At 39.9% G+C, this 21,179-nt stretch overlaps 1 protein-coding gene across 2 annotated transcripts; it reads left to right on the top strand.

The window, feature by feature from the left end:
- Positions 1 to 4,171: 4,171 nt before the first annotated feature.
- Positions 4,172 to 20,531, top strand: LOC131795850 (fibroblast growth factor receptor 4-like). Of its 2 annotated transcripts, none has more exons than XM_066168096.1 (16): positions 4,172 to 4,188; positions 4,395 to 4,437; positions 5,113 to 5,273; positions 5,401 to 5,718; positions 7,950 to 8,264; positions 8,530 to 8,844; positions 9,110 to 9,424; positions 15,412 to 15,551; positions 15,958 to 16,540; positions 16,755 to 16,865; positions 17,165 to 17,340; positions 17,462 to 17,584; positions 17,939 to 18,009; positions 18,522 to 18,562; positions 19,022 to 19,121; positions 19,394 to 19,892. In XM_066168096.1, the coding sequence occupies exons 3-16, from the start codon at positions 5,156 to 5,158 to the stop codon at positions 19,572 to 19,574; spliced, it is 2,907 nt and encodes a 968-aa protein (XP_066024193.1). In that variant the 5' UTR covers positions 4,172 to 4,188; positions 4,395 to 4,437; positions 5,113 to 5,155; the 3' UTR covers positions 19,575 to 19,892. The 2 variants fall into 2 exon arrangements, with proteins under 2 accessions (XP_066024193.1, XP_066024195.1); XM_066168098.1 differs by lacking the exon at positions 4,172 to 4,188 and adding an exon at positions 19,905 to 20,531 and having other exon boundaries at positions 4,272 to 4,437; positions 19,394 to 19,493.
- Positions 20,532 to 21,179: the final 648 nt, after the last annotated feature.

Genomic DNA, 21,179 nt, shown 5'->3' on the forward strand with positions numbered 1-21,179 from the left:
CGGAAATTTGAATGATAACAGTCAACAACAGTTTACCATTTTCCTCATGCAGTCATTCATATGATCTGTGTGGTTTTAAGTCTGTGTTTCTTTAGGATGAGAAATGCAAGAGACCATTAACGCCATGATTTCGATGAATAATCATAAGTTGTATTCACCTTACGGTCGATTGGATAAACTAACACGATTCAAATATATACTACGCGCACTCAAAATTCTGACTGAATTATCATATTCGGAAAAGAGCGAATAAGGTCTTACAAAAGTTTTTCCAAAGATGCCTTCATTGTTTTCAAGTCGAAGACGAGGGAAATTTTTCCGTCGGTGACTTAAATTTAACTGATGACGTTAACAGTGGGCTCAAAAGAGCAAGATAACACGAAAAAGCTCTCGCAATAATTTCAATGACGCACTAACTTTGTTGTTCTAAAATGGGTTACTTCTGCATTCTAACCAGTCAGTTACAACCTCAAGTTATCGACAATTAAACTAGAGCCAACATTCAATAAGTATGATGACTCTTGTTTTCTCAGATTTTTATCGCAGTTTTCTGTTCTTGACCCTTATATCGTGGTGAGTCAAACGTCTGCTAAGCCAGGTAACAGCGTTAATACCTCAGTCAGTTCTTCACCCACAAACCGATGTAAAAATGTCTACTTCAGCCTCAATGCAGGAACACCAAACAAAAAGATTGGAACACTTCTTCAGGAAATGAATAAAATCAAAGTCAGCATTGTCAAAGCGAGAAACATTTTATGTAAAGGTAAGTTCACACTAGATCATCATTTTTCTTTTCCCCTTTTTTGGAATTGTTCCTCAGATAAAGGAAATCCTATGGATTTTAATCTTGTCTATCCTGTCCTGATTAACCTCTTCTCATCTCGGAAGAATCTACAGAAACTCTCCCTAGGGAAATAAAAGAGACACTTCTCGAAATGCAAAACGACATTGCTTCTATCAAAGAAAACAAGACACTCAGTGAATCTCGACACACCTGTACTGAGGGTAAAAGACAAATGGAGAAGCTTGTCATGTTATCAACAAAGTCTTACGATTCTCGCGCAAATCCATTTATGTCTTCCAACAGTTAATAAGAACTGTGCTGAGCTGTACAAATCTGGTAAAACAACAAGCGGTGTTTATACAATCGACCCTGATGGTCTCGGTGCCTTTAAGTCTTCTGTGACCAAACGACGGCCGGTGGGGGGGGGGGGGAGGGGGGGAGACAGTATTTCAGAGGAGACTGGATGGCTCGGTTGACTTCCATCGCCGCTGGACCGATTACAAGAATAGCTTTGGTAATCTGTATGGTGAGTTTTGGCTGGGACTGGACAAGATACACCGTCTTACAACAACAATAAAGAACAAGATCCGTGTACATCTGATGGACACCAAAGGTAAAACTGCTTACGCCGAATACAACATGTTTGCTATTGCCAGTGCAGATATATAAATCAGGATATGATAGCTCGTCGATGGGCTTTATTTATAATTGCATGGCATCATGGGAAACATTTCCTCCGCGGCCTTAATGACTTCACATTTTTCAGGAACTGCGGGCGATTCTCTTTCTCTTCATCGTGGCCAGCCCTTCGCAACCAAAGACAAGGACAGAAATCGCTGTGCTGTGACCTACAAAGGAGCTTGGTGGTACGATGGCTGTCATCGCTCCAACCTGAATGGACTGTACCATCACGGAGCGCACTCATCTTATGCCGACGGAGTCAACTGGTATGACTGGAAAGGATATCACTACTAAAAGTTGAAGTCACACACCTTAACACCTACCACGAATGGCTCTACCTAACTACAATTCGGTCGTGAACTACTCGCCTGATCCCTGGACGGGCTACTTTGTTAATCTAATCGAGACTTAAAGAGAGATCGAGTACAATAAAAACGCTTAAGATCCTAAAAGGAAAACAGTGTTTGACTTGAATTTCAAGGATTTTTCAAAGGAATCCACTGCAAAAAGGGGGGGAGGTGGGGGGGGTTTAATTTTGTCGGTAGAGAAAACAGAAAAGCGCCTCCACAGATATAGACAAAACTCTGGATTAATTCTAGAAAATTTTTATAAGGTCAATAAAATAAAGCAAAATATGCTTGTTGTGTCATCCAATTGGTCGTGAGCATACAATCAATATGACATAGCGTGTAAAGTTGACATGATACCCAATATGTACAGCAGATGTTGGGTTATCATCTCGAGTTCAAAGCCTGCCTAATTTCCAAGCCCCTCGTTCGTGTCGTGTTCTCAAACATTTGAAGTGTTTTCTTTGGCAGGTTGTTTAAAAATTTTATAATAAAACAATTAATGAGTTCAGTTTTCGCATGATATCATGAATTATCAAACCTCGTGAGGGTTTTTCTCGGCCAGGCCTTCCATTTTGGCCGTGCTACTGCCCTAAAAATAAAAACTTCGAATGATCCGTATATTCAATAGGGACTTTATGCAATCGGGACGACAACAAGGAAGACGTCGTTTTAAAAATAAATTCATAAGGCAGAATCTCGCGAAATTGTTGGTTCCACTTCTAAACCTCAGTATAGCGTATGTCAGCAGCGTTAAGTTGCAAATTGAAACGTAAATAATTCTCTGTCGGGGTTCCCGTTCTCAGACTACGCAAATTTTGGTGCTTCCACGTTGTTGTTTAACGGTGGATGGCTAAGAAATGTACAAAGGCTTAAAACACACGTGCTGAGGCAATGTTCTGCTTATAGATCTTATGTTTTGCCATGTCCTCGTTGCCGCCGGCTTTTTGACGTGCGCCTTATAATTATTCAAAGATAAGAAGGAAGTTATTAAATAAATAAACTCTCCATGGGTATAATGAAAAACTTTCTGTCTAGATAAAGAAATAGTTATGATAAAAAAAATTCTGGGATCGGCTGCGTTAATTCTGAAATTGCCACGAATCGCCGTCGGCGTTTGGTGCTAACTCCTGGGCGACGACGATGGGCAATGTTCCCTCCAAATGCCTTGGCTCTTCTTTAGAATCTGCAAAACGTTCGTTTTCAAAGGTTCTATCAGAATCTTTTTATTGTGAAGGTAATAAATGTCTGAACTTATAGAAAAAAAATGTTTCCATTTCGTTCCTCATTAAATAACTTCTGGGTGCCAAGGGAAAAAAAAAAGAAATAATTGATCTATCGGGTTAGTGTAAACGCCTGATGAAGCACGTTGAGATAAAGAAAGCAATATTTGCATCACGCAAAGTCAAATTAAAGCCTTCTTGTTAATATGTACATCACGTATCTCAGTAGAAAACCGAACTTAATGTAGGATGACTACACCAACTGATTTTTATCAATTACTTTCCTTGACTTAGCAAATAAGTATTGTGTTCCAATTCCTGCTAAAAATGTTGGTTAAGAATATATAGAACTTCCAAATTGGTCTGATCTCGGCTCAGTAGAATTAATGAATTTGTTTTTAGCGATCCCCAGAAAATTGACGTATTTAACTGTGACAGAGATGAAGCTCTAAAATAATTATCATTTTTTCAATAACGCGTCTAACTAATTATATGCGGGATAGCAACTACGCATATTTTTTCTTCTCTATAACCCAAAAAAAAAGGAAAAAAAAAAGAAATAAATAAGGACTGTAACTGTCTAATTCACAGAAAAATAAAAAACCTAAGCCAGCATCAAAATGGGTACTCCTTATTTTGTAATATTGCAACCTAATATTCAATGAGTTACATAGCTGTTGAAGGATATGGAAAATTAACATTTACATGACAGAAAGAAATACGTTACCACAGCCATAAAAGTGTTCACAGATGGTTTTCGAGTCAATTCCTTTGAGTGGATTTATAGCGAGAAACCCAGTTTTTTGGTACCGTGGAGATCATAATTATTTTCTATGATTTTAAACTTTGGTAGCGATTATGGAGAAGCTTCTATTGCAGTTATAGCCAGCTAAAACTTCGGCACCATTAATCACACTCTTTTATATGTCTAACAGTCAGCAATAGAGGCTCTACCGGTCTGTTAACATAGCCTTACTTGTCCTTATTTAGGATTAAATAAAATGATCAGGAATGTTATTTGATCGAAAAACACTCAAATTATGACATCTGTAGTCAAAAACATCTGTTTCCTTCGCATTTATTCTTAAGTCAGAAAGTTGCATATTATCATATTTCGTTTTTCCTGTCTGCTATGACAAGAGGACGGCTGGAGGTGGGTTGAATATTCGTTTCCCTTATCCTCTCCTTTACCATTTTATTTTTGTTATTATGTTATCAGTCGTCAAATACTACTTTATTTTTGTGAGAATCGACCAGAGCTGTCTTCTTGTGCAACAATGTCATGAACATCCATAAATTTGAGTAGTTAGTGAAAAACAGAACACTTTTTTCAAATAAACAACATCTGAGCTTTTTCAGGAACCACGCAAGTACAACATTACAGTACATACAAGTACGAAGGGTGAGTGACTCAATGTTACCTCTTCCTTTAATTTTTTTATCTTCGATCTTCTGTTTATGAGTCATCATACACATTCAATTTACATTTTGATAAAGTTTTGTGAGGACTGGTTGCCAAGGTAATAAGATATGACGTTTTGCATGAGACTGCTAATGTGCCATCGGGCTGTCATTTACGTTCACTGTATTTGTTTGGTCACAAACATCGAGTTTCTGCAACAAGACCTTTTACCTGTAGCATTTTTAGCTTTTGCATTAGTAAGTACAATGCAGTAGAAAAAGAGGAGATTGTTGGAAAGTGGAATTGGCTGCCACCATCCTCGTATCTCGGGCCGCATTTAAATGACCTTATAAGCCATTAATTCGAGCTTCAAAAAGACCGCATGACTGAGTGGAATCCAATTTGGTTTGTAATCACGCGAGTGATTAGCAAAATCGAACGACCGCGAAGCGGGAGTCGGATTTTTTAATCACAGGTTGCATCACGAGTTGTAATAAAGTTTTACAGATATAAGATATTTCATTTTCTTTCCCGAAGTTTTCACGTGTCCATAGTTTTTTATCCTTCATAATTTCAGTTCCTTAGATTGCAGTCACTTCTTGCCCCATCTTATCCCATCTTTCCCGGCCTCCCATCACTTCGATTCGTCCCTTATGAAGTCGATTTTACGTTTAGGCACCTGTTGTGTGGAGATCTGAGCGCACGTCCAACGAACAGAATGCTAGAGACACATTGGCTTAGAGACGCTAGAAACTGTCTCTTGCTATTGCTTGTTACCAGTACTCTAAGCAACCTTCCATACGCAGAAACGACAAAGAAATGTAACACCAAGGCTGGTTAGTGGCAACCATGTGTATTTCTTTTTGCGTGTGTTTGCTCAACTTAATTAAGGTTACATCCTCACTGATCAAACCAAAATTTTTCTGATAAACTTATTGATGGAATTTTCTCTTTGCCGTCTAGTGATACCTGAAATAGAGATCCCCTCGAGTCCACCAGGTCGCACACTTTTTGTGGGAGAAGCTCTTAATTTGACTTGTATAGCGCGGCCAAGGTCTGAGGACGAGCTATTTACTAGGAGAAGGATCAAGTATATTCAGTGGTATGATCCTCAGAATAGCCCAGTTGGAGTCAAATGCATAAATCCTCAACTACGAAAAGAACTTCGTTGTACATTAATGCTCAAGGGGTTGACTTTAGCACAGTTTGGAAATTACACTTGTGAGGCAGAAAATGATTATGAGGGATATTGCACGCGAAAAACTGTCGAAATTGGACAAGGTAAGCAACAACACTAACGTTATCTCCTCGAGAAACAAAATAAAACGGTTACCAGACGTTTCGTACCCAGTCTTTTCGCACCAAAGTCGATTCGTACCAAGTCAGTTGAGTCATTTCGCACCCGTACCAAAAGCGATTTTCGAAACAACAGTAGCCTGAAGAGCAACACAGGACGACCTATTCCTTCTGGAACCCACGCGTTATCTTATCAGCTATTCCAAAACGTTTTGTAACTTTGATTTGCTTCTCGTCACACGAAATGATTTACATAAATTAATGGCAAAAATTGGACTGAAATTTAACAAGAGTAGGGGAGTGATTTTTTTCTTATCTGCTTACTTCCATCAGCCTTTTCTGGGTAGCTTGTAATTTCAGTCTCACGCGCCTTGCCATTCAAATCAGCTGTCATGATACTTCAAATTGAAAGGGACTTCTAAATGTTGTTGAGTAGAGAGGGGAATGTGGCCGAGTGTTAGGTGCATTAAACTGCGCATTGGAATTTACCTTCTATAGACTAACTTCCTCTCCATTGAAAGAAGACGGAGACGGAGTCGGATTTGTGAACATGAGCAAAGAGCGATACGATCAAGTAAAAATCAAATCGACAGAATCAGAAGAGAAATACCGTTATCACTTACGACTCCGTCGCTTACGATCCTTTTGAAGAATTGTCAGAGTCGTAGGGGGAAAACTGTGCTGGAAGGGCCTGAGAACTGGCATGTGATTGGTTGTTTTTTTCCGATTCTGCTCGCGACTGCAACAACCTAGTTTTCACCACGGAAAAAACGAAACCGTTCTGATTCTTCTGAGTCCTATTCTGTCGAGCTTATGACTCCGCTTATGATTCTGTTTTTCAGTTTTCACTCGCTTGAAAGTGTTCTTACGACTCTGACTACGACTCCGACTCTAACTCCGTCGCCAGTGAAAACTTGCCTTTAGTAACAGCACTCTTAAGAGGCCCTAAGCCTAAGAAACGACCAATGATTTCTGGCTAAAAATTAAAATCGGCCGATTTTTATCTTCCAAATAGAGGTTACCTAATACTATTTAAAATGAATTTCTTTTGCTTCAGTTTCGCTTTAAACCAAAAATATCGAGCCGCGAACTTGTTAAGTCTGATTGTAGCAAAATCTGTCCCAAAATATTCACTTTCAAAAACCGGTTAAAAAATCACTATCGCAACACAAAATAATGAGAAAACTACGCAGTTATGAAGAAAAAGGCCTTTCGATGAAACATCATTCGATAAACATCGAAAAATTGCAGAAGCGAATGAAAAATTAAATTTTCAAATATTGCATATCAAATTAGAGGGAACGTTGGAGATGATTTTAAAATAATTATTTCTACAAAATCCAACGCTGTTGAAGGCAATCACAGTGGTGAATCAGACATTAGAAGGATATACGTTACGTTTTCTGGAAAAACATTTTTCCACCAAAGTATATTGACCTTGTACAAAGCGTTCAAAGTTGCAGTGTTTACCGTTATGGTGCTACTTCGGCGAAACACTCTGTTGCCAATACGTCCATGGTAGCGTGGTAAATGTCACTTTAAACCTTGCTAAGCGCTCAAATACCATCCTAATTAGAATTATATGGTGTTAAAAGAGAAAGGAAGATGAAAAATAAGTAGAAAAAGAAAATAATTTACATTTGCCATCTGCTGAGGTGAGTCAAATCTTGGAAATGTTATCGCGTGACACCACTCATTTCTCCAAACTACGGCGGAATCCAAGCAACTGCGTAGAATATAAGTAAACTTGAAACAACTCTTCCGCCGCCAGAAATCCTGAAGTGAAACAGTTTTATATTATTGCCCTGAATGATGATGAATTCAGGTGAAAATTAGCCTCAGATAGTATCCATTTGGTACTTAAGCGGGCTAGATGTATTTCGTTACATTCCAACGGACGTTACGGGTCAGCACTTACAGGACCCGGCTTTCTTGTCCATAGAGGATTTAGGTGAGACTTATGCTGTATATTACTTGTTAACTTGGCACCAGGTTTTATAATGGAAAGACCATTTTTTTCTTTAGAGAATGATGAAAAAAACTTTAAAGAAATTTTGGTCAAAGGGAAAGAGTTTTAGAAATCACAAAATTTAAGTTCTCTTTTTAAATGTGAAAATCCTTAAATAATGCACGGTATTTCTCTATCATTTCTCTTACTCCTTTTTTTATGTTCTCCTAACAAAATTTTTACTGTCATCTGGAATTGTCGGTGTCAGCTTTCCTAGCACCAGAGACTGTCGAGGATCCAAAGAACCAAACCGTCGTTGCTGGTTTCAACGTAACTTTAAACTGCACCGCCAAAGGTTCTCCCATGCCATCCATCACATGGATAAAAAACAACGATCCACTTGCTATACAGTCCAACCCAAGAATAAAATACATTAAGACTGCCCTGGACGACAAACAAATTCATAGCCAACTGGTAATAGAAGATGCAAAGAAAGAAGATAAAGGAAAATATCACTGCGTTGCAAATAATACTGTGGGAGAAAAAGCATCCGACCCGGCTTTCTTGTCCATAGAGGATTTAGGTGAGACTTATGCTGTATATTACTTCTTAACTTGGCACCAGGTTTTATAATGGAAAGACCATTTTTTTCTTTGTAAAGGGATGAAAGAAACTTTAAAGAAATTTTGGTCACAGGGGAACAGTTTTAGAATTCACAAAAATTAAGTTCTCTTTTTAAATGTGAAAATCCTTAAATAATGCACGGTATTTCTCTATCATTTCTCTTACTCCTTTTTTTATGTTCTCCTAACAAAATTTTTACTGTCATCTGGAATTGTCGGTGTCAGCTTTCCTAGCACCGGAGACTGTCGAGGATCCAAAGAACCAAACCGTCGTTGCTGGTTTCAACGTAACTTTAAACTGCACCGCCAAAGGTTCTCCCATGCCATCCATCACATGGATAAAAAACAACGATCCACTTGCTATACAGTCCAACCCAAGAATAAAATACATTAAGACTGCCCTGGACGACAAACAAATTCATAGCCAACTGGTAATAGAAGATGCAAAGAAAGAAGATAAAGGAAAATATCACTGCGTTGCAAATAATACTGTGGGAGAAAAAGCATCCGACCCGGCTTTCTTGTCCATAGAGGATTTAGGTGAGACTTATGCTGTATATTACTTGTTAACTTGGCACCAGGTTTTATAATGGAAAGACCATTTTTTTCTTTGTAAAGGGATGAAAGAAACTTTAAAGAAATTTTGGTCACAGGGGAACAGTTTTAGAATTCACAAAAATTAAGTTCTCTTTTTAAATGTGAAAATCCTTAAATAATGCACGGTATTTCTCTTTCATTTCTCTTACTCCTTTTTTTATGTTCTCCTAACAAAATTTTTACTGTCATCTGGAATTGTCGGTGTCAGCTTTCCTAGCACCGGAGACTGTCGAGGATCCAAAGAACCAAACCGTCGTTGCTGGTTTCAACGTAACTTTAAACTGCACCGCCAAAGGTTCTCCCATGCCATCCATCACATGGATAAAAAACAACGATCCACTTGCTATACAGTCCAACCCAAGAATAAAATACATTAAGACTGCCCTGGACGACAAACAAATTCATAGCCAACTGGTAATAGAAGATGCAAAGAAAGAAGATAAAGGAAAATATCACTGCGTTGCAAATAATACTGTGGGAGAAAAAGCATCCGACCCGGCTTTCTTGTCCATAGAGGATTTAGGTGAGACTTATGCTGTATATTACTTCTTAACTTGGCATCAGGTTTTATCATGGATCGACCATTTTTTTCTTTGGAAAGGGATGAAAGAAACTTTGGCAAAAGGGAAAGTGCTTTAGATTTTTTTAAATTTAGGCAATTTTTAAATATACTTAATTAATGCACAGTATTTCCCTTTCATTCCTCTTACCGGGTATCAACATTTTTTATTTGCTTCCCGTACTTCTTTCACATCTTTGCTTTCAGATGAATGGGCGAGCACTGTTGAGGATCCGGTGAACCAAACTTGTATGATTCGTTGAATTTAATTACATTCTATAGCGCCGCAATGTGCGCTACTTAGGCCTCGTTTGAAGTTTTTTTGCTGTTGTTTTGTCAAGGTTAGTTTTAAGCTAAGGATTTTGAAGCTGTCTTGTAAGAAGCACTAATTTCGAATCGTCGCCGGATAGATCCTCGTATTTCAAATCGTTGTTTACAAGAATATAAGGAATCTGGATGTATACAGGTTGTTGTGTCATATTTATTTACGCCAAGCTTAGCTGGCCCCTACATAATTCAAAGTTAGAGTTCTTATGTCAAGATCTGTTTACATGAGTGGTTTGTCATCAGCTGACTGGCAAAAAGAAAAGAAAATCGGCCAGTAGTTCGAAGGTAACAGTTGTCTTTGAAGAATCGCACGTAAAGTAAATCGTCATGTTGCTGAAGAGGCGCCGAATAAATTGTCAGAAGTCAACGCGTTTAGGAGCGACGAGATCGGTAGAAACTTGGATGTATGGCCATTGTTAGCCGTAGGCTACGTGGATTTAATTTCTGTTGGCGAAAATCTTCGAGGTTCAACTATGGAAACTAGGAAGAAAGCACCGAGCGAGATTTGTATGAAGAGGAAGTCAACACTGAGAGAGCTGTCCATGCTGGGCGTCGGAGAGCTGGACATTTAGGAGAACTGTGAAAACGTCGGAATGTCGTTCAAGATTTGATTACAAGCCCAGGAGTTGAAAAACAGAAGTAGAAGAAACCGTTGCCAGGTATGAGGAATGAATGGAGGGAGAAAAAGATGACAGAATAAAAAAAGGCCTCCATCTGAGTCCAATTTTGGTCACCGGCGTCAGCTTTAGGAGGGAATCTCACTCCCTAGTTAGCTCTTTGACTCGACACTCTCCTTAACTAACTACAATACCTGCATCTGACACAATTCAGCCACCAGTGTACACTATTGAGAGCTTATCACCAGCGAGTTTCCGGTCAACATCCACTTATTATAGCAACAGCAACTGAAATCTACCCAGCATTTGTTTCACAGCAGACCTACCTTTGCCAATGCAGTACCCGTACCTCTCTCCTTAGTCACTAACCTCTGCGCAGCAGTCAGAAGCTTGGAAACAATTGAACAAGGGATCAACCAAGGTCCATCGCTACCAAAAGTAGAGTTAATAAAGTTCAGTGGGAATGTGATAATTTCGTTAATGAGAAAGCTTCCCGATGAAGGTCTTAAAAGAAAGTGGGTCGATAGAGCAGGAGATCTCATCAAGAGCAAAGGTCGAGCTGCGTATTTGGATTTTGTTAGTTTTTTTAGAGAGGCAGGACAACGTTTCAAAAATGGACATGAAAAAGAACTAAAGTTTTCTCCATGTGCTGGGAGGGAAAGTAAGGAATCTTCCAAAGGAAAGGCAGATTACACGCTTAAAGTCACAACACTTGCTACCCACAGTGAAGAAGATTAGCAGGGCACCGCCATACCTATCGGAGTTCCACTGAAGTGTCCACAGTGCTCGGGACCGCATGGAGTCTGGAGCTGTCGGATATTTATAAGTTCCTCTTTAAGGGATCGTTCAAAGACTGTAAGACAACACCGACTTTGCAGAGCATGTCTCTCACAGGGACATAGCGCGGAACAGTGTCCCAAAAGGATTCCCATGCTTAAAACCAGGGTGTGGCTAAGACCATTATATCTAATCCATTTCAGTGTAGCCGACGGAAATGGGAGTGGCATCAAGACTAACGGCCATGATACCTTTCGAAGTGCTGAAAGGAATGGTGCAGCAAAAGGAACTTTCGCAGATCTCCGCTACGTTCCAGGGTCAATAGCCGCTAAGATTGGATCAGATAATCCTCCGAACACTACAACTCCACTTAGTGTGCCTGTTACTGTGGGCGTGGTAGGGACCAGTCGACCTCGAGTGTGCTTGAAGGTTGTCCCAGTTAAAATCAGTAGTCGTAATGGTGCCAAAGGGATATTTATTCATGTGAGTGTTCGTGGTCAGATGCTAGTTCCTGCCTCGAGGGCCTTGTGCGGGAGTTAGATTTGAATGATATGAAGCTGACTAGTGTTACGATGGCGACAGTCAATTGTGAACACAAAAGGACCGACCTTCAGGTTCAGCTGAACGTTACAACCTTAGCCATGTTTTAACCGCAGGGAGTCTTCCTTTTAAGCTAAGACATATGGCAATCAACGAAGAAATAAGGAAGTAGCCTCACTTTACTGAAATCAGTGTACCCGAAACAGGAGATAAAAGAGTAACAATCCTGATAGGCAGCGATCATCCAGAAATTATCAACTTGCTGTTAGACAAGAGGGAAGAACATAATACACAACAAGCGTGAAGTTCTTGATATACAACTGGAGCGCATGTACAATGAAGAATGTGGCGACACGAACGGGGCATTATCAGATTCGACTTCCCTTTCGAGAGGAAGAAGAGGAGGCTTCCAGCTCCCAAAATGGATTTCAAACCGTCGTGATGTCTTGTCAGCGTTCTAGTGGGAGAACGAGCTCCGCACATTAAGGATCTAGATTTGAAATCCGACAATTTGCCTCTGGATAAGGCTTTAGGAATCCATTGGGACGTAGAACGTGATACGATCGACTTCGTTTTTAGCGAGCGAGACAGCTAGAATCGTAAGGGAGTACTATCCTCGATTGCGACCGTACACGATCCACTCAGATTTGCCAGTTCGTTACTTCAACTTGGAAGAGAAATAGCTCAAGAATTGTGTAAATTAAAACTAAGTTGGGACAATATCCCAAAGGAAATTCGTCTAGGTTGGAGAAAGTGGAGAGAAGGCCTTATGAATATGCAGGGATTCAGGATCTCGAGATGTTTCAAGCCAGAAAGCTTTGGTAGAGTTGCACGGGCAGAGCCACATCATTTTGCTGATGCGTCGCAAGAGAATGGTTATGGAACAGTCTCACATCTGCGCCTCATTTCAAGGAAAGATGCATTGCAGTTTCGTCATGGGTAAATCGCGCGTGAGACCACTGAAGAACGCAGTCACCTTGCCGTAGTTAGAATCAACCGCAGCTACCTGAATAAAGAAGATCTTAATTAAGTAACTCGAAGGAAGATTGAGGATTGACTGTGTTACTTACTGGAGTGATTCGATTCGATAATATTTCTGAAGTATATTGCCGACGAAACGCGAAGATTTGTTACCTTTGTTGCCATTATACAGGAAGAGTCAGAACCAAGGCAGTGGCGCCATGTGAGATCACAACCCTGCAGACTATCCTTCTCGAGAAATAAAAGCCTCGGAGACCAAGAAACTATAAATGTGGAAACATTGAAATGGGGCAGAATACTTATAGAAAAACGAGGAAGAATGGTCCCGCAGCCCAGAGAAGCTTCAGAAGTACTCCTAGATAGCGACGAAGGAGTTAAAAGAGCGAAGATTACGGTTGGAGCAGCTATCGTGCAAAAACATTTTTGGTGTTTCCTGTTTCAACGTTATCCTAAATGGGATCGGCTGCGAAGATTAGTCGCGTGGCATATTCGTGTTTTTACACAGACTTACACGTCCAAAATTACGGGCTGAACGAAACACAAGTTCAAATATAGAGTTGAAGCTCAGTCCCACCCCTTTATCAGTGCCCAAAGTGACTGAAGCAGAGAAAGAGGATTCTGAAGGTTGTACAGAGACATTCATTTCCTATAGACATTGACAAGTCAGTGATAACAGGTCGACTCGCCTGACTTAAACCGTTTGAAGAAGAAGGGATATTATGCGTGTCGGACGAAGATTGAAGCATTCAGATCTAAAGTACGATGCTAAGTACCCAGTGGTATTGCCAGGAAAGCACCCAGTTACTGAGTTAATAATTCGTCACTATCACCATCTCAATGGACACGTAGGAGTCTATAATGTCTTAGCAGAAATAAGACAACGGCTCTTCTGACAGTCATAGGATTATCTATCCGTTTGCTGCCGTAGGATTAGACTATTCTGGACCGCTTTACGCAAGAAGTGGGCCCTAGACAAGATCGAGGAAGAATGCCACCCTAACCAAGCGTTTCGAATGCATGTTTACTTGCCTAAGATACTAAGCAGTTTACATTGAAGTAGCCGAAGACCTGTATACAGATTACTTCATCAACGCAGTTCTGCGCTTTGTTAGTAGACGAGGTCCCCCAATAGTTATTTACAGTAATAACGGTACTAATTTCAGAGGAGCCGAATTGGACGTTGTTAAGGCTTAGAAAGTGTGGGATCAAGAGAGGATCCAAGCCTTGACCAATAGAGGAATTGAATGGAAGTTCAATACACCACCAGCGAGCCACCGAGGGGGAGTCTGGGAAAGACTCAGAAGCTCGATCAGAAGAATCTTGTACTCATTAATTGGAGAGCGACTTCTCAACGATGAAACTTTGTGAACGTTTTTGGTAGAAATTGAGAAAATCTTGAACGACAGACCGATAATTTCAGTGTCGAGTGAACTGCCAGACTTATGCCGAGCCATATTCATCTGTTACGTAGAAACCCGTCCTTTTTCCTAGACGTGTTTGAAGAGTCGGACAAGTTCAAGGCAAGATGGAACATATTCATCTTCTCGGAAACGAATTTTGGTGCAGATGGACGAAAGAGTACTTGCCGACGCTCCAGGTGCGACAGAAATGGCTATGTCCGAAGCCTAACCTCAGAGTTGATGAATTGGTTTTTAGGATGGCAGACAGGAACATGCCTCGAGAGCAGAGGCCAAAAGCTTAAGTGGAGCGGACCTTCTCGGACAGTGAAGGGATAGTACGTCAATTAATCGTTAGAACAACAGAAGGAGTATACCACAGAGACACAACTTTAGGCTGATCCGCTTTTCTTGATACGTTAGAAAGCCTCTTTTGCCAGCGGAGAAGTTGCAGAACCGTACTGAAGAACAAAACAAACCATTTCAAGCCAGAACAATTCTGTGAACAGCAATTGCGTTAATTTTAGAAAGACTCCCTTGTCATCTTTCGGGGAGAGAGGGTGTATAATTAGTTGAATTTTGTACTTACACACTATAGCGCCGCTAACAATATACCTAGGGCGCAGTTTCTCGCACCGTGTGCATTGCTTGGGCGTCGTTTGTAGTTTTTTGCCTTTTTTTTGTCAAGTTTAGTTTTTAGCTAAGGATTTTGAGGCAATCCTGTTAGAAGCAGCAACTTCGAATCGTCGCCGAATAGATCCTCGTATGTAAATCGTTCTTTACAAGAATACAAGGAATCTGAACGCATACAAGTTGTTGTGTCGTATTTATTTTCGCTAAGCGTAGCCGGCCCCTACAAAACTGCTTTTTTCGGTTCCAATGTAACTTTTAACTGTTCTGCCGCTGGTCTTCCGAAGCCAAATATCACATGGGTCAAGAACAATAATTCGAATGCTGCAAACTCAAACCCAAGGGCAAGAGTAATTCCAATTTTACTGGATGACAAAAAAATAATTCAAAGTCAGCTGTCAATAAGAGAAGTGAAGGAAGAAGACGACGGAAAAAATGATTGTGTTAAAAAGAGCAGCGCTGGAGAAATAGCATCGAAATATGCGTTCTTGTTCATTAAGCAGCTAGGTGAGGTCGCACATTGGTACGGTTTGTAACTTTTTGTTCAATTTCCGTGAGGGGCAATTATGCAACATAGCTCAGTGTGAAATTTCACAGGAACTATAAGTAATTGAAAAATTCTTAAGTTTGCCGACTCTCACTGTATGCAATTTTTTCCTCATCTTTCAACTGCTGTATCCAGCAAAAGTGTCACTGAGAAAAGATCGGCATCGTTCAGTCTCCATGATTACTGCGCTTAGTGTGTTTGGTGGCACCATAATGACAATCATGTGCGGGTGCACCATGGCGTTTTTCTATCGACGTGCAGGACAAAATAGCCAGGTATTTTTCATAGATTGTTTAACCCCTAAGAGTGACTAGCATCTAATTTCTCCTTATAATATCACCCTCAAATCGCACATTAAGGTGATGAGAATAAAGGAAATGGTCACCAACAAGAAAAGTTCTGGATTATGAAACAAATTCTCCTCATCAGCACCTGAGGGAATGTATGAGGAGCAATAAGGGGAATATGCATACTGATGTTAAGATAGAAAAGTTTAAAAATTAACTTTGTCCAACTCTCAAAACGATATTTTTTCTTCAACTAAATTGCTGCTAAATGAAATCGGAAAGAATACTTAATTTTTTTTGTTTTGAATGATTGGGCATTTCGATTACCAAATCATTAGTGACCATGAACTGTTATCTGTTGAAGATATTGACATTCTATCCATTTCAATAACAGGGTAACAGGGATGAGGGAGAACTTTATGTGGTCTGCATGGCCAACAAAGATTTGGCTGAGGGGATAGCGGAAGATGAGAATCATAATGAGAACGGTTCAGCGACTTTAGTGGTAAATAATGTCGCTCCGCTGTTAGATGATGAAAAGCAAAATACCAATATGCGGCCAAAGGGAAAAGACCCCACACAAGACAAAGAGAGTGCCGATTCGATGCTCTTAGAGGGAAGCAAGATTCCTACTCCACCAGATGTTGGAGAAAAAAATTTCAGAAATCCCATCTTTGATCAAAAAGACCAGGCAGAAAAGTTGTTAAACTCACGCAGTGGTTATTTAAGTGCTCAAGATGGTCGTAATGATGTCAACTTGATTCCGCATCAAGACAGTGGCATGGATAGCTACAAACGTGGCGATCAAATGCCAACATCTCTTAACACAGCGCTTGAAGAAGAATGCGCGAAAGACGTGGATGATCTCGAAGTGCTTGAAGAAGTACTCGGCGAAGGGGAATATGGAATCGTTTACAAAGGTCGTTGTGGTAGAAAGAACGGAAACGTTATTGATGTTGCAGTAAAAAAGTTAAAAGGTATGCATAGGAGTCTTATTCTATTCGCACTGATCTTTTCTAAGTTTTAAATTTTCCTACAGTCAGGAGGAATCAGTAAGTAAATACGATGACGTAGATGCTTTTGAGACCATTGAATGTCATCATAAGCTTCTGAAGTCATTTAATTACACTCGGTATTCTCTAAGGAAATTGAAGGAGTTTAACTTAAAATCTTTTCACGGTTTTTATGCAGATGATGCAAGCGCACTTGAGAAAGCCGCGCTGTTAAACGAGATAAGGACTCTGAAACAAGCTGGCCGACATCCGAACATTGTCAATTTAATTGGAGCATGGGTACACGGAGGTAAGGTTTCGTTCGACCATACAAATGGCATAGAATGGGCATCTATCCCCAGTCTCACCGACCTGCGCAAAAAAAAATTACCACCGGTAATTATTTTTTACTGAAGTTTACAAGGTAACTATGATATTGGGGTTAGTTCCGGTCGCGTGAAAATTTTTTCGAGTTATGTCTTTCTCTTTGAAACCTCTAATTTTTCTGTCCCAGTTAATGACAAGATAACTTTGCGATTTCGTAAACTCTCTTTCATGCAGCCCGTAAGCCGTCGTCGAGTTCCTGATAGCCAACTTTTCTCTCCTCAGAAACAGTTTTTGTTGTTACTGAATTAGTCCGAGGTGGTAGCCTTGAAAGCCTTTTGAAGAGCAAGGATGACGGAAGTAACGAATATGCAAATGTCTGCTGTAAACTGAGCGACCGACAGCTGTTGAACATTGCACTGCAGGTGGCCTTGGGAATGCAGCATTTAGAAGAGCGGAAGGTTGGCAAATCCCAAAAAATTTATCTCAACGATTACTCTTGGTGAAAATTCGACTCATTCTAAACATGCTTTGGTATAATATTTGTGTAATAGAAATCCGGAACGGCAACTTTCTTTTCAGTGCATTCACCGCGACCTTGCAGCGAGAAATGTCTTTATTGATTCAAGCAAGGTGGCAAAAGTTGGAGACTTTGGATTAGCAAGGAACATCTCAGACGATGGATTATACATCAAAACTTCATGTGTTAGTACTGGATCACTCATTATTAATCTTTCTTCTTGTGTTGAAAGCCGCAGGAAATTTAAATTTCTGTTTAAATATGACCACTCATTTTTTCTCCGGGGCCGCATAAGCTCAACTCAAAGAAACCCTGAATTAAATCTATTTATTGATCATAAACCACTTTTTTTCTGTCTACACTCTTTCACTATAAAAACAGTACATGTAAGTATCACTTTAGAGGGTCAGAACCTTATCGTGGGCTAGATTTAATTATTTCCTGCTAAATTAGGCCAGCATACGCTTTGTTTGGCATGATACCTTCTGTGCTTGTTCATTAAATATTACGTAATGATACATTTACACCTTTATCAACAGGTTAAAATTCCATGGAGATGGTCGTCTTTGGAATCTCTTCGAGATCGAGTTTATACATCCAAGAGCGATGTGTAAGTAAACAAAAAGAAACTTACGTTGTCTGACGTGGAAGGGGTAGCCTTGTCCACCATCAATATGTTTGGTCAAGATTGAGGCACGTAAGGCCGCTGAGATTTTTACGTACCGAGAACAATGTTGGAGAGGAGTTCCTCTTCTCCTTTTTTCCTTCCCTTGTATTCCACTCGATGTCCATGTATATATCTTGAACAAATTGCCTCTTAATAGTATCCCAAGCCAGGTTAGATCGTATTATCAGCCACTGATATCATTCGACGGCTTATACCGTGATAACTCACGACTCTGGTACACTTTCAACCTACAATTGAGTGGCCGCTTGGAATCTAAGAATTCCTAAAAGTTATATATATATATATATACGAGGCATATATATATATATATAATTTTTATGATGAACTTTCACTTGTTAAATTCTTACACTTATTTTCAAAAATTCCGCTATTTCATTTTCCGAAAACAGTAGATACCCTTAACTGAACGCGTTCTTTTTCTTAATCATTTTCAGTTGGTCGTTCGGCATACTACTTTCGGAAATAGCAACACATGGTAGGTCTATAAACGTTCGATGATTTCTATGCCTAGGAGAGCTATATTAAAACTCTTTATCATCTGGCGAAGTGGTCCTGAGGTAAATTGGTAAATTCAAGCCTTCAGTGAATTCAGTAAATTCGGCCAGTGGTCATTAGTTCGGGTCGGGGTTTGTCCATACTGACCGTTCCAAGAAAACGATTATACACTGCATATTTTCGTTGGCGAAAGTCGGCGAATACAATATTAACAAGTTTGGTCCGAGTGACTCATAAGAAACTACTTATATGACTAACCTCGCTTGCTCGAGTCTTACTGTGGAATATTGGACCTCGGTTGTTTTAGTGCGCACCTGGCTGCGCTCAGTCCGTACTGCCACAACCTCGGCTCGGTTAGTAACACGTTAATAATCCATTACGTTTTTAAACTTAAAGCTATTACCATCGAGCAAACTTCGTTACTGATTTTGCTTTACAGGTGAGTTGCCATACCCTGACATCGAATCACCACTTTCCCTGGTAAGTCGGCTCTCTACGGGTTATCGGATGCCTCGTCCTCACGAATGTTCGGAAGAACTGTAAGTGTTTCGATCATTTGTAAGACCGTCTATTTCTTACATATATTTGCTTACATGTTAACAGTTGACACTTTTTCCATTATTTAAGTAGCTTGAGGCATTTGTCACGTGACTGGGTCAACGAAATACTCTGCCTCCCGTAAGATATGGGAACTCTACCTATTTGGGATGTCGCTGTCATGGAAGCTCCGTAGTTTGGTTGGGTGAAGATTGAGTGAGCTAGTTGACTAAAGAGGTCTTCAAAATTAAAGAATGATGCAATGCATTTGTAGGTATACGTTAATGAGCTCTTGTTGGAACGAGAATCCTTTGATGAGACCTTCGTTTACTGACATCGTGAATGAGCTAGAATACCTCTTAAGAGAAGTAAAGGTGAGTGAAACTGGATTTAAGCCATTCCCTACTGCTTCCTTCCTCATTCAACTTTTCCATTTTTCAATTCATTACACTTGAGTAGATTACGCGGAAACTTTTTCAACCCCTTCAGTTTTCAAATGCCGGAGAGACTTGCATCTAACGAGGAGTCATATAAGTCCAAGGAAATGGCAGCAAAAATCGAAACTCTCTTCGTAGTAAATGGCTTATTAAAATTAAAATTACATCCAAAGGAAAAGTCGTGTGTATTAGGTTTAATTGGTCTTTCTTGGGTTCTGTTTTTCATCTTTTCTCATCCGCTCGCTTGTTCCTTTTGTCATTATTATCCATTATCACTATTCTCATTACTGAGCTTCCTACGTGTATCCAACCTGTCATTTTTTCATCGCTTTGATTCTTCTGTTCCAGAGGACATATATCAACATCATGGAGGATGAAATCACTAGCAGAGTTGATTTGAAGTAGAAGTAAAATGAGTGGGCAGAAAATCCAGCACCTAGTGCCATGCTGTGCTGTATTTCAAAATTGAGTAGTCTTGAATTGAATGACCTGTTCATCTTGTTACCAATAAGCTAGGTGAAAAAGAAAGTCATAGAAATCTTAGTTGTTGTTATGCTCGTGGGCTAAAGAAACTCAGTCCTTTTTTTTTTCCTTGGTAATTTTCATGGAAGTAGCTCCTGTGTTGGTAAATTAGTCAACTCCGCTCAATTAATGAGAGGATGTAAATATGACATGCTTTCATTCATTAGCCGGAAATGGGTACAATTGTCTGTATTTAAAAGTTCGTTGTGAATTGCACCATGCTTATTTGAAGAGGATCAAGAAGACTGGAAAACGGACTTGCTGTCCCTGGATCCTTCCTGGCTAAAACGACCAGCCAAGCAATTGTGGTCACAAAATTGGACGACGACGAGATCATTCGTTTGAAGGAACTGTGCGCTCACATGGACGTAATAGTTGAGAAACTGAGACAAAGACCACTGTTTTTGTATTATAAGCCTTAAGTAAGCAATAAAGGAAAATGAACCTGGTTGATCTCAATGTACTGGTACTCTTACAGAGATATCAGTGAAAAAGAATAGGGGCGTTTATTTGAGGGGTTTCAATCTACCCCTTGATCATGTGAGTACCCAGATAACCCATGCAACACAAAGGGCTCGGCTGACAGATCTTGATACTCTGACGTGAGGAAGACATTTTTGTTTTTACGACTAACAGCTCCACTACGTTCCAGAGTCCGTGTCCATGTGTTTCACTAATGTTTAGAAATTCTAAAAACAAACAAACAGATATATGATACGGTAGTCGAAGCAGAAAGTAAATATAGCTTGTTCAACTTATCAACCTTTGCCGAAAAAGCAACTACAAGGCAAAATTATCGATCAAATATGCTTTATGCAAATGCCTTGCGAAATTTTAATCAGTCAGCAAAATTGTTCTCTGTTCACTCCCTATGGTGCTGACTGGGAGAAATTCGTTTAATGGTCAAGAGCTCGTCAAGTTGTTGATCATTTCTTTTATTCTCCTGACCTTAATGTTTAATCCAGGGGTGGTGCTGTGAAGAGAAATTAGATGCTAGTAACTCTCAGGGTTTAAAGGGTTAAATCATATGAACCCTTTAACTCTCAAGATCTCATTAGTAATTCTCCTTACTGTCTGCTATACAAATCGTCTAATGTTACT

The sequence above is a fragment of the Pocillopora verrucosa genome, chromosome 1 (assembly GCF_036669915.1).
Source record: "Pocillopora verrucosa isolate sample1 chromosome 1, ASM3666991v2, whole genome shotgun sequence".
Taxonomy (NCBI): Eukaryota; Metazoa; Cnidaria; class Anthozoa; order Scleractinia; family Pocilloporidae; genus Pocillopora; species Pocillopora verrucosa.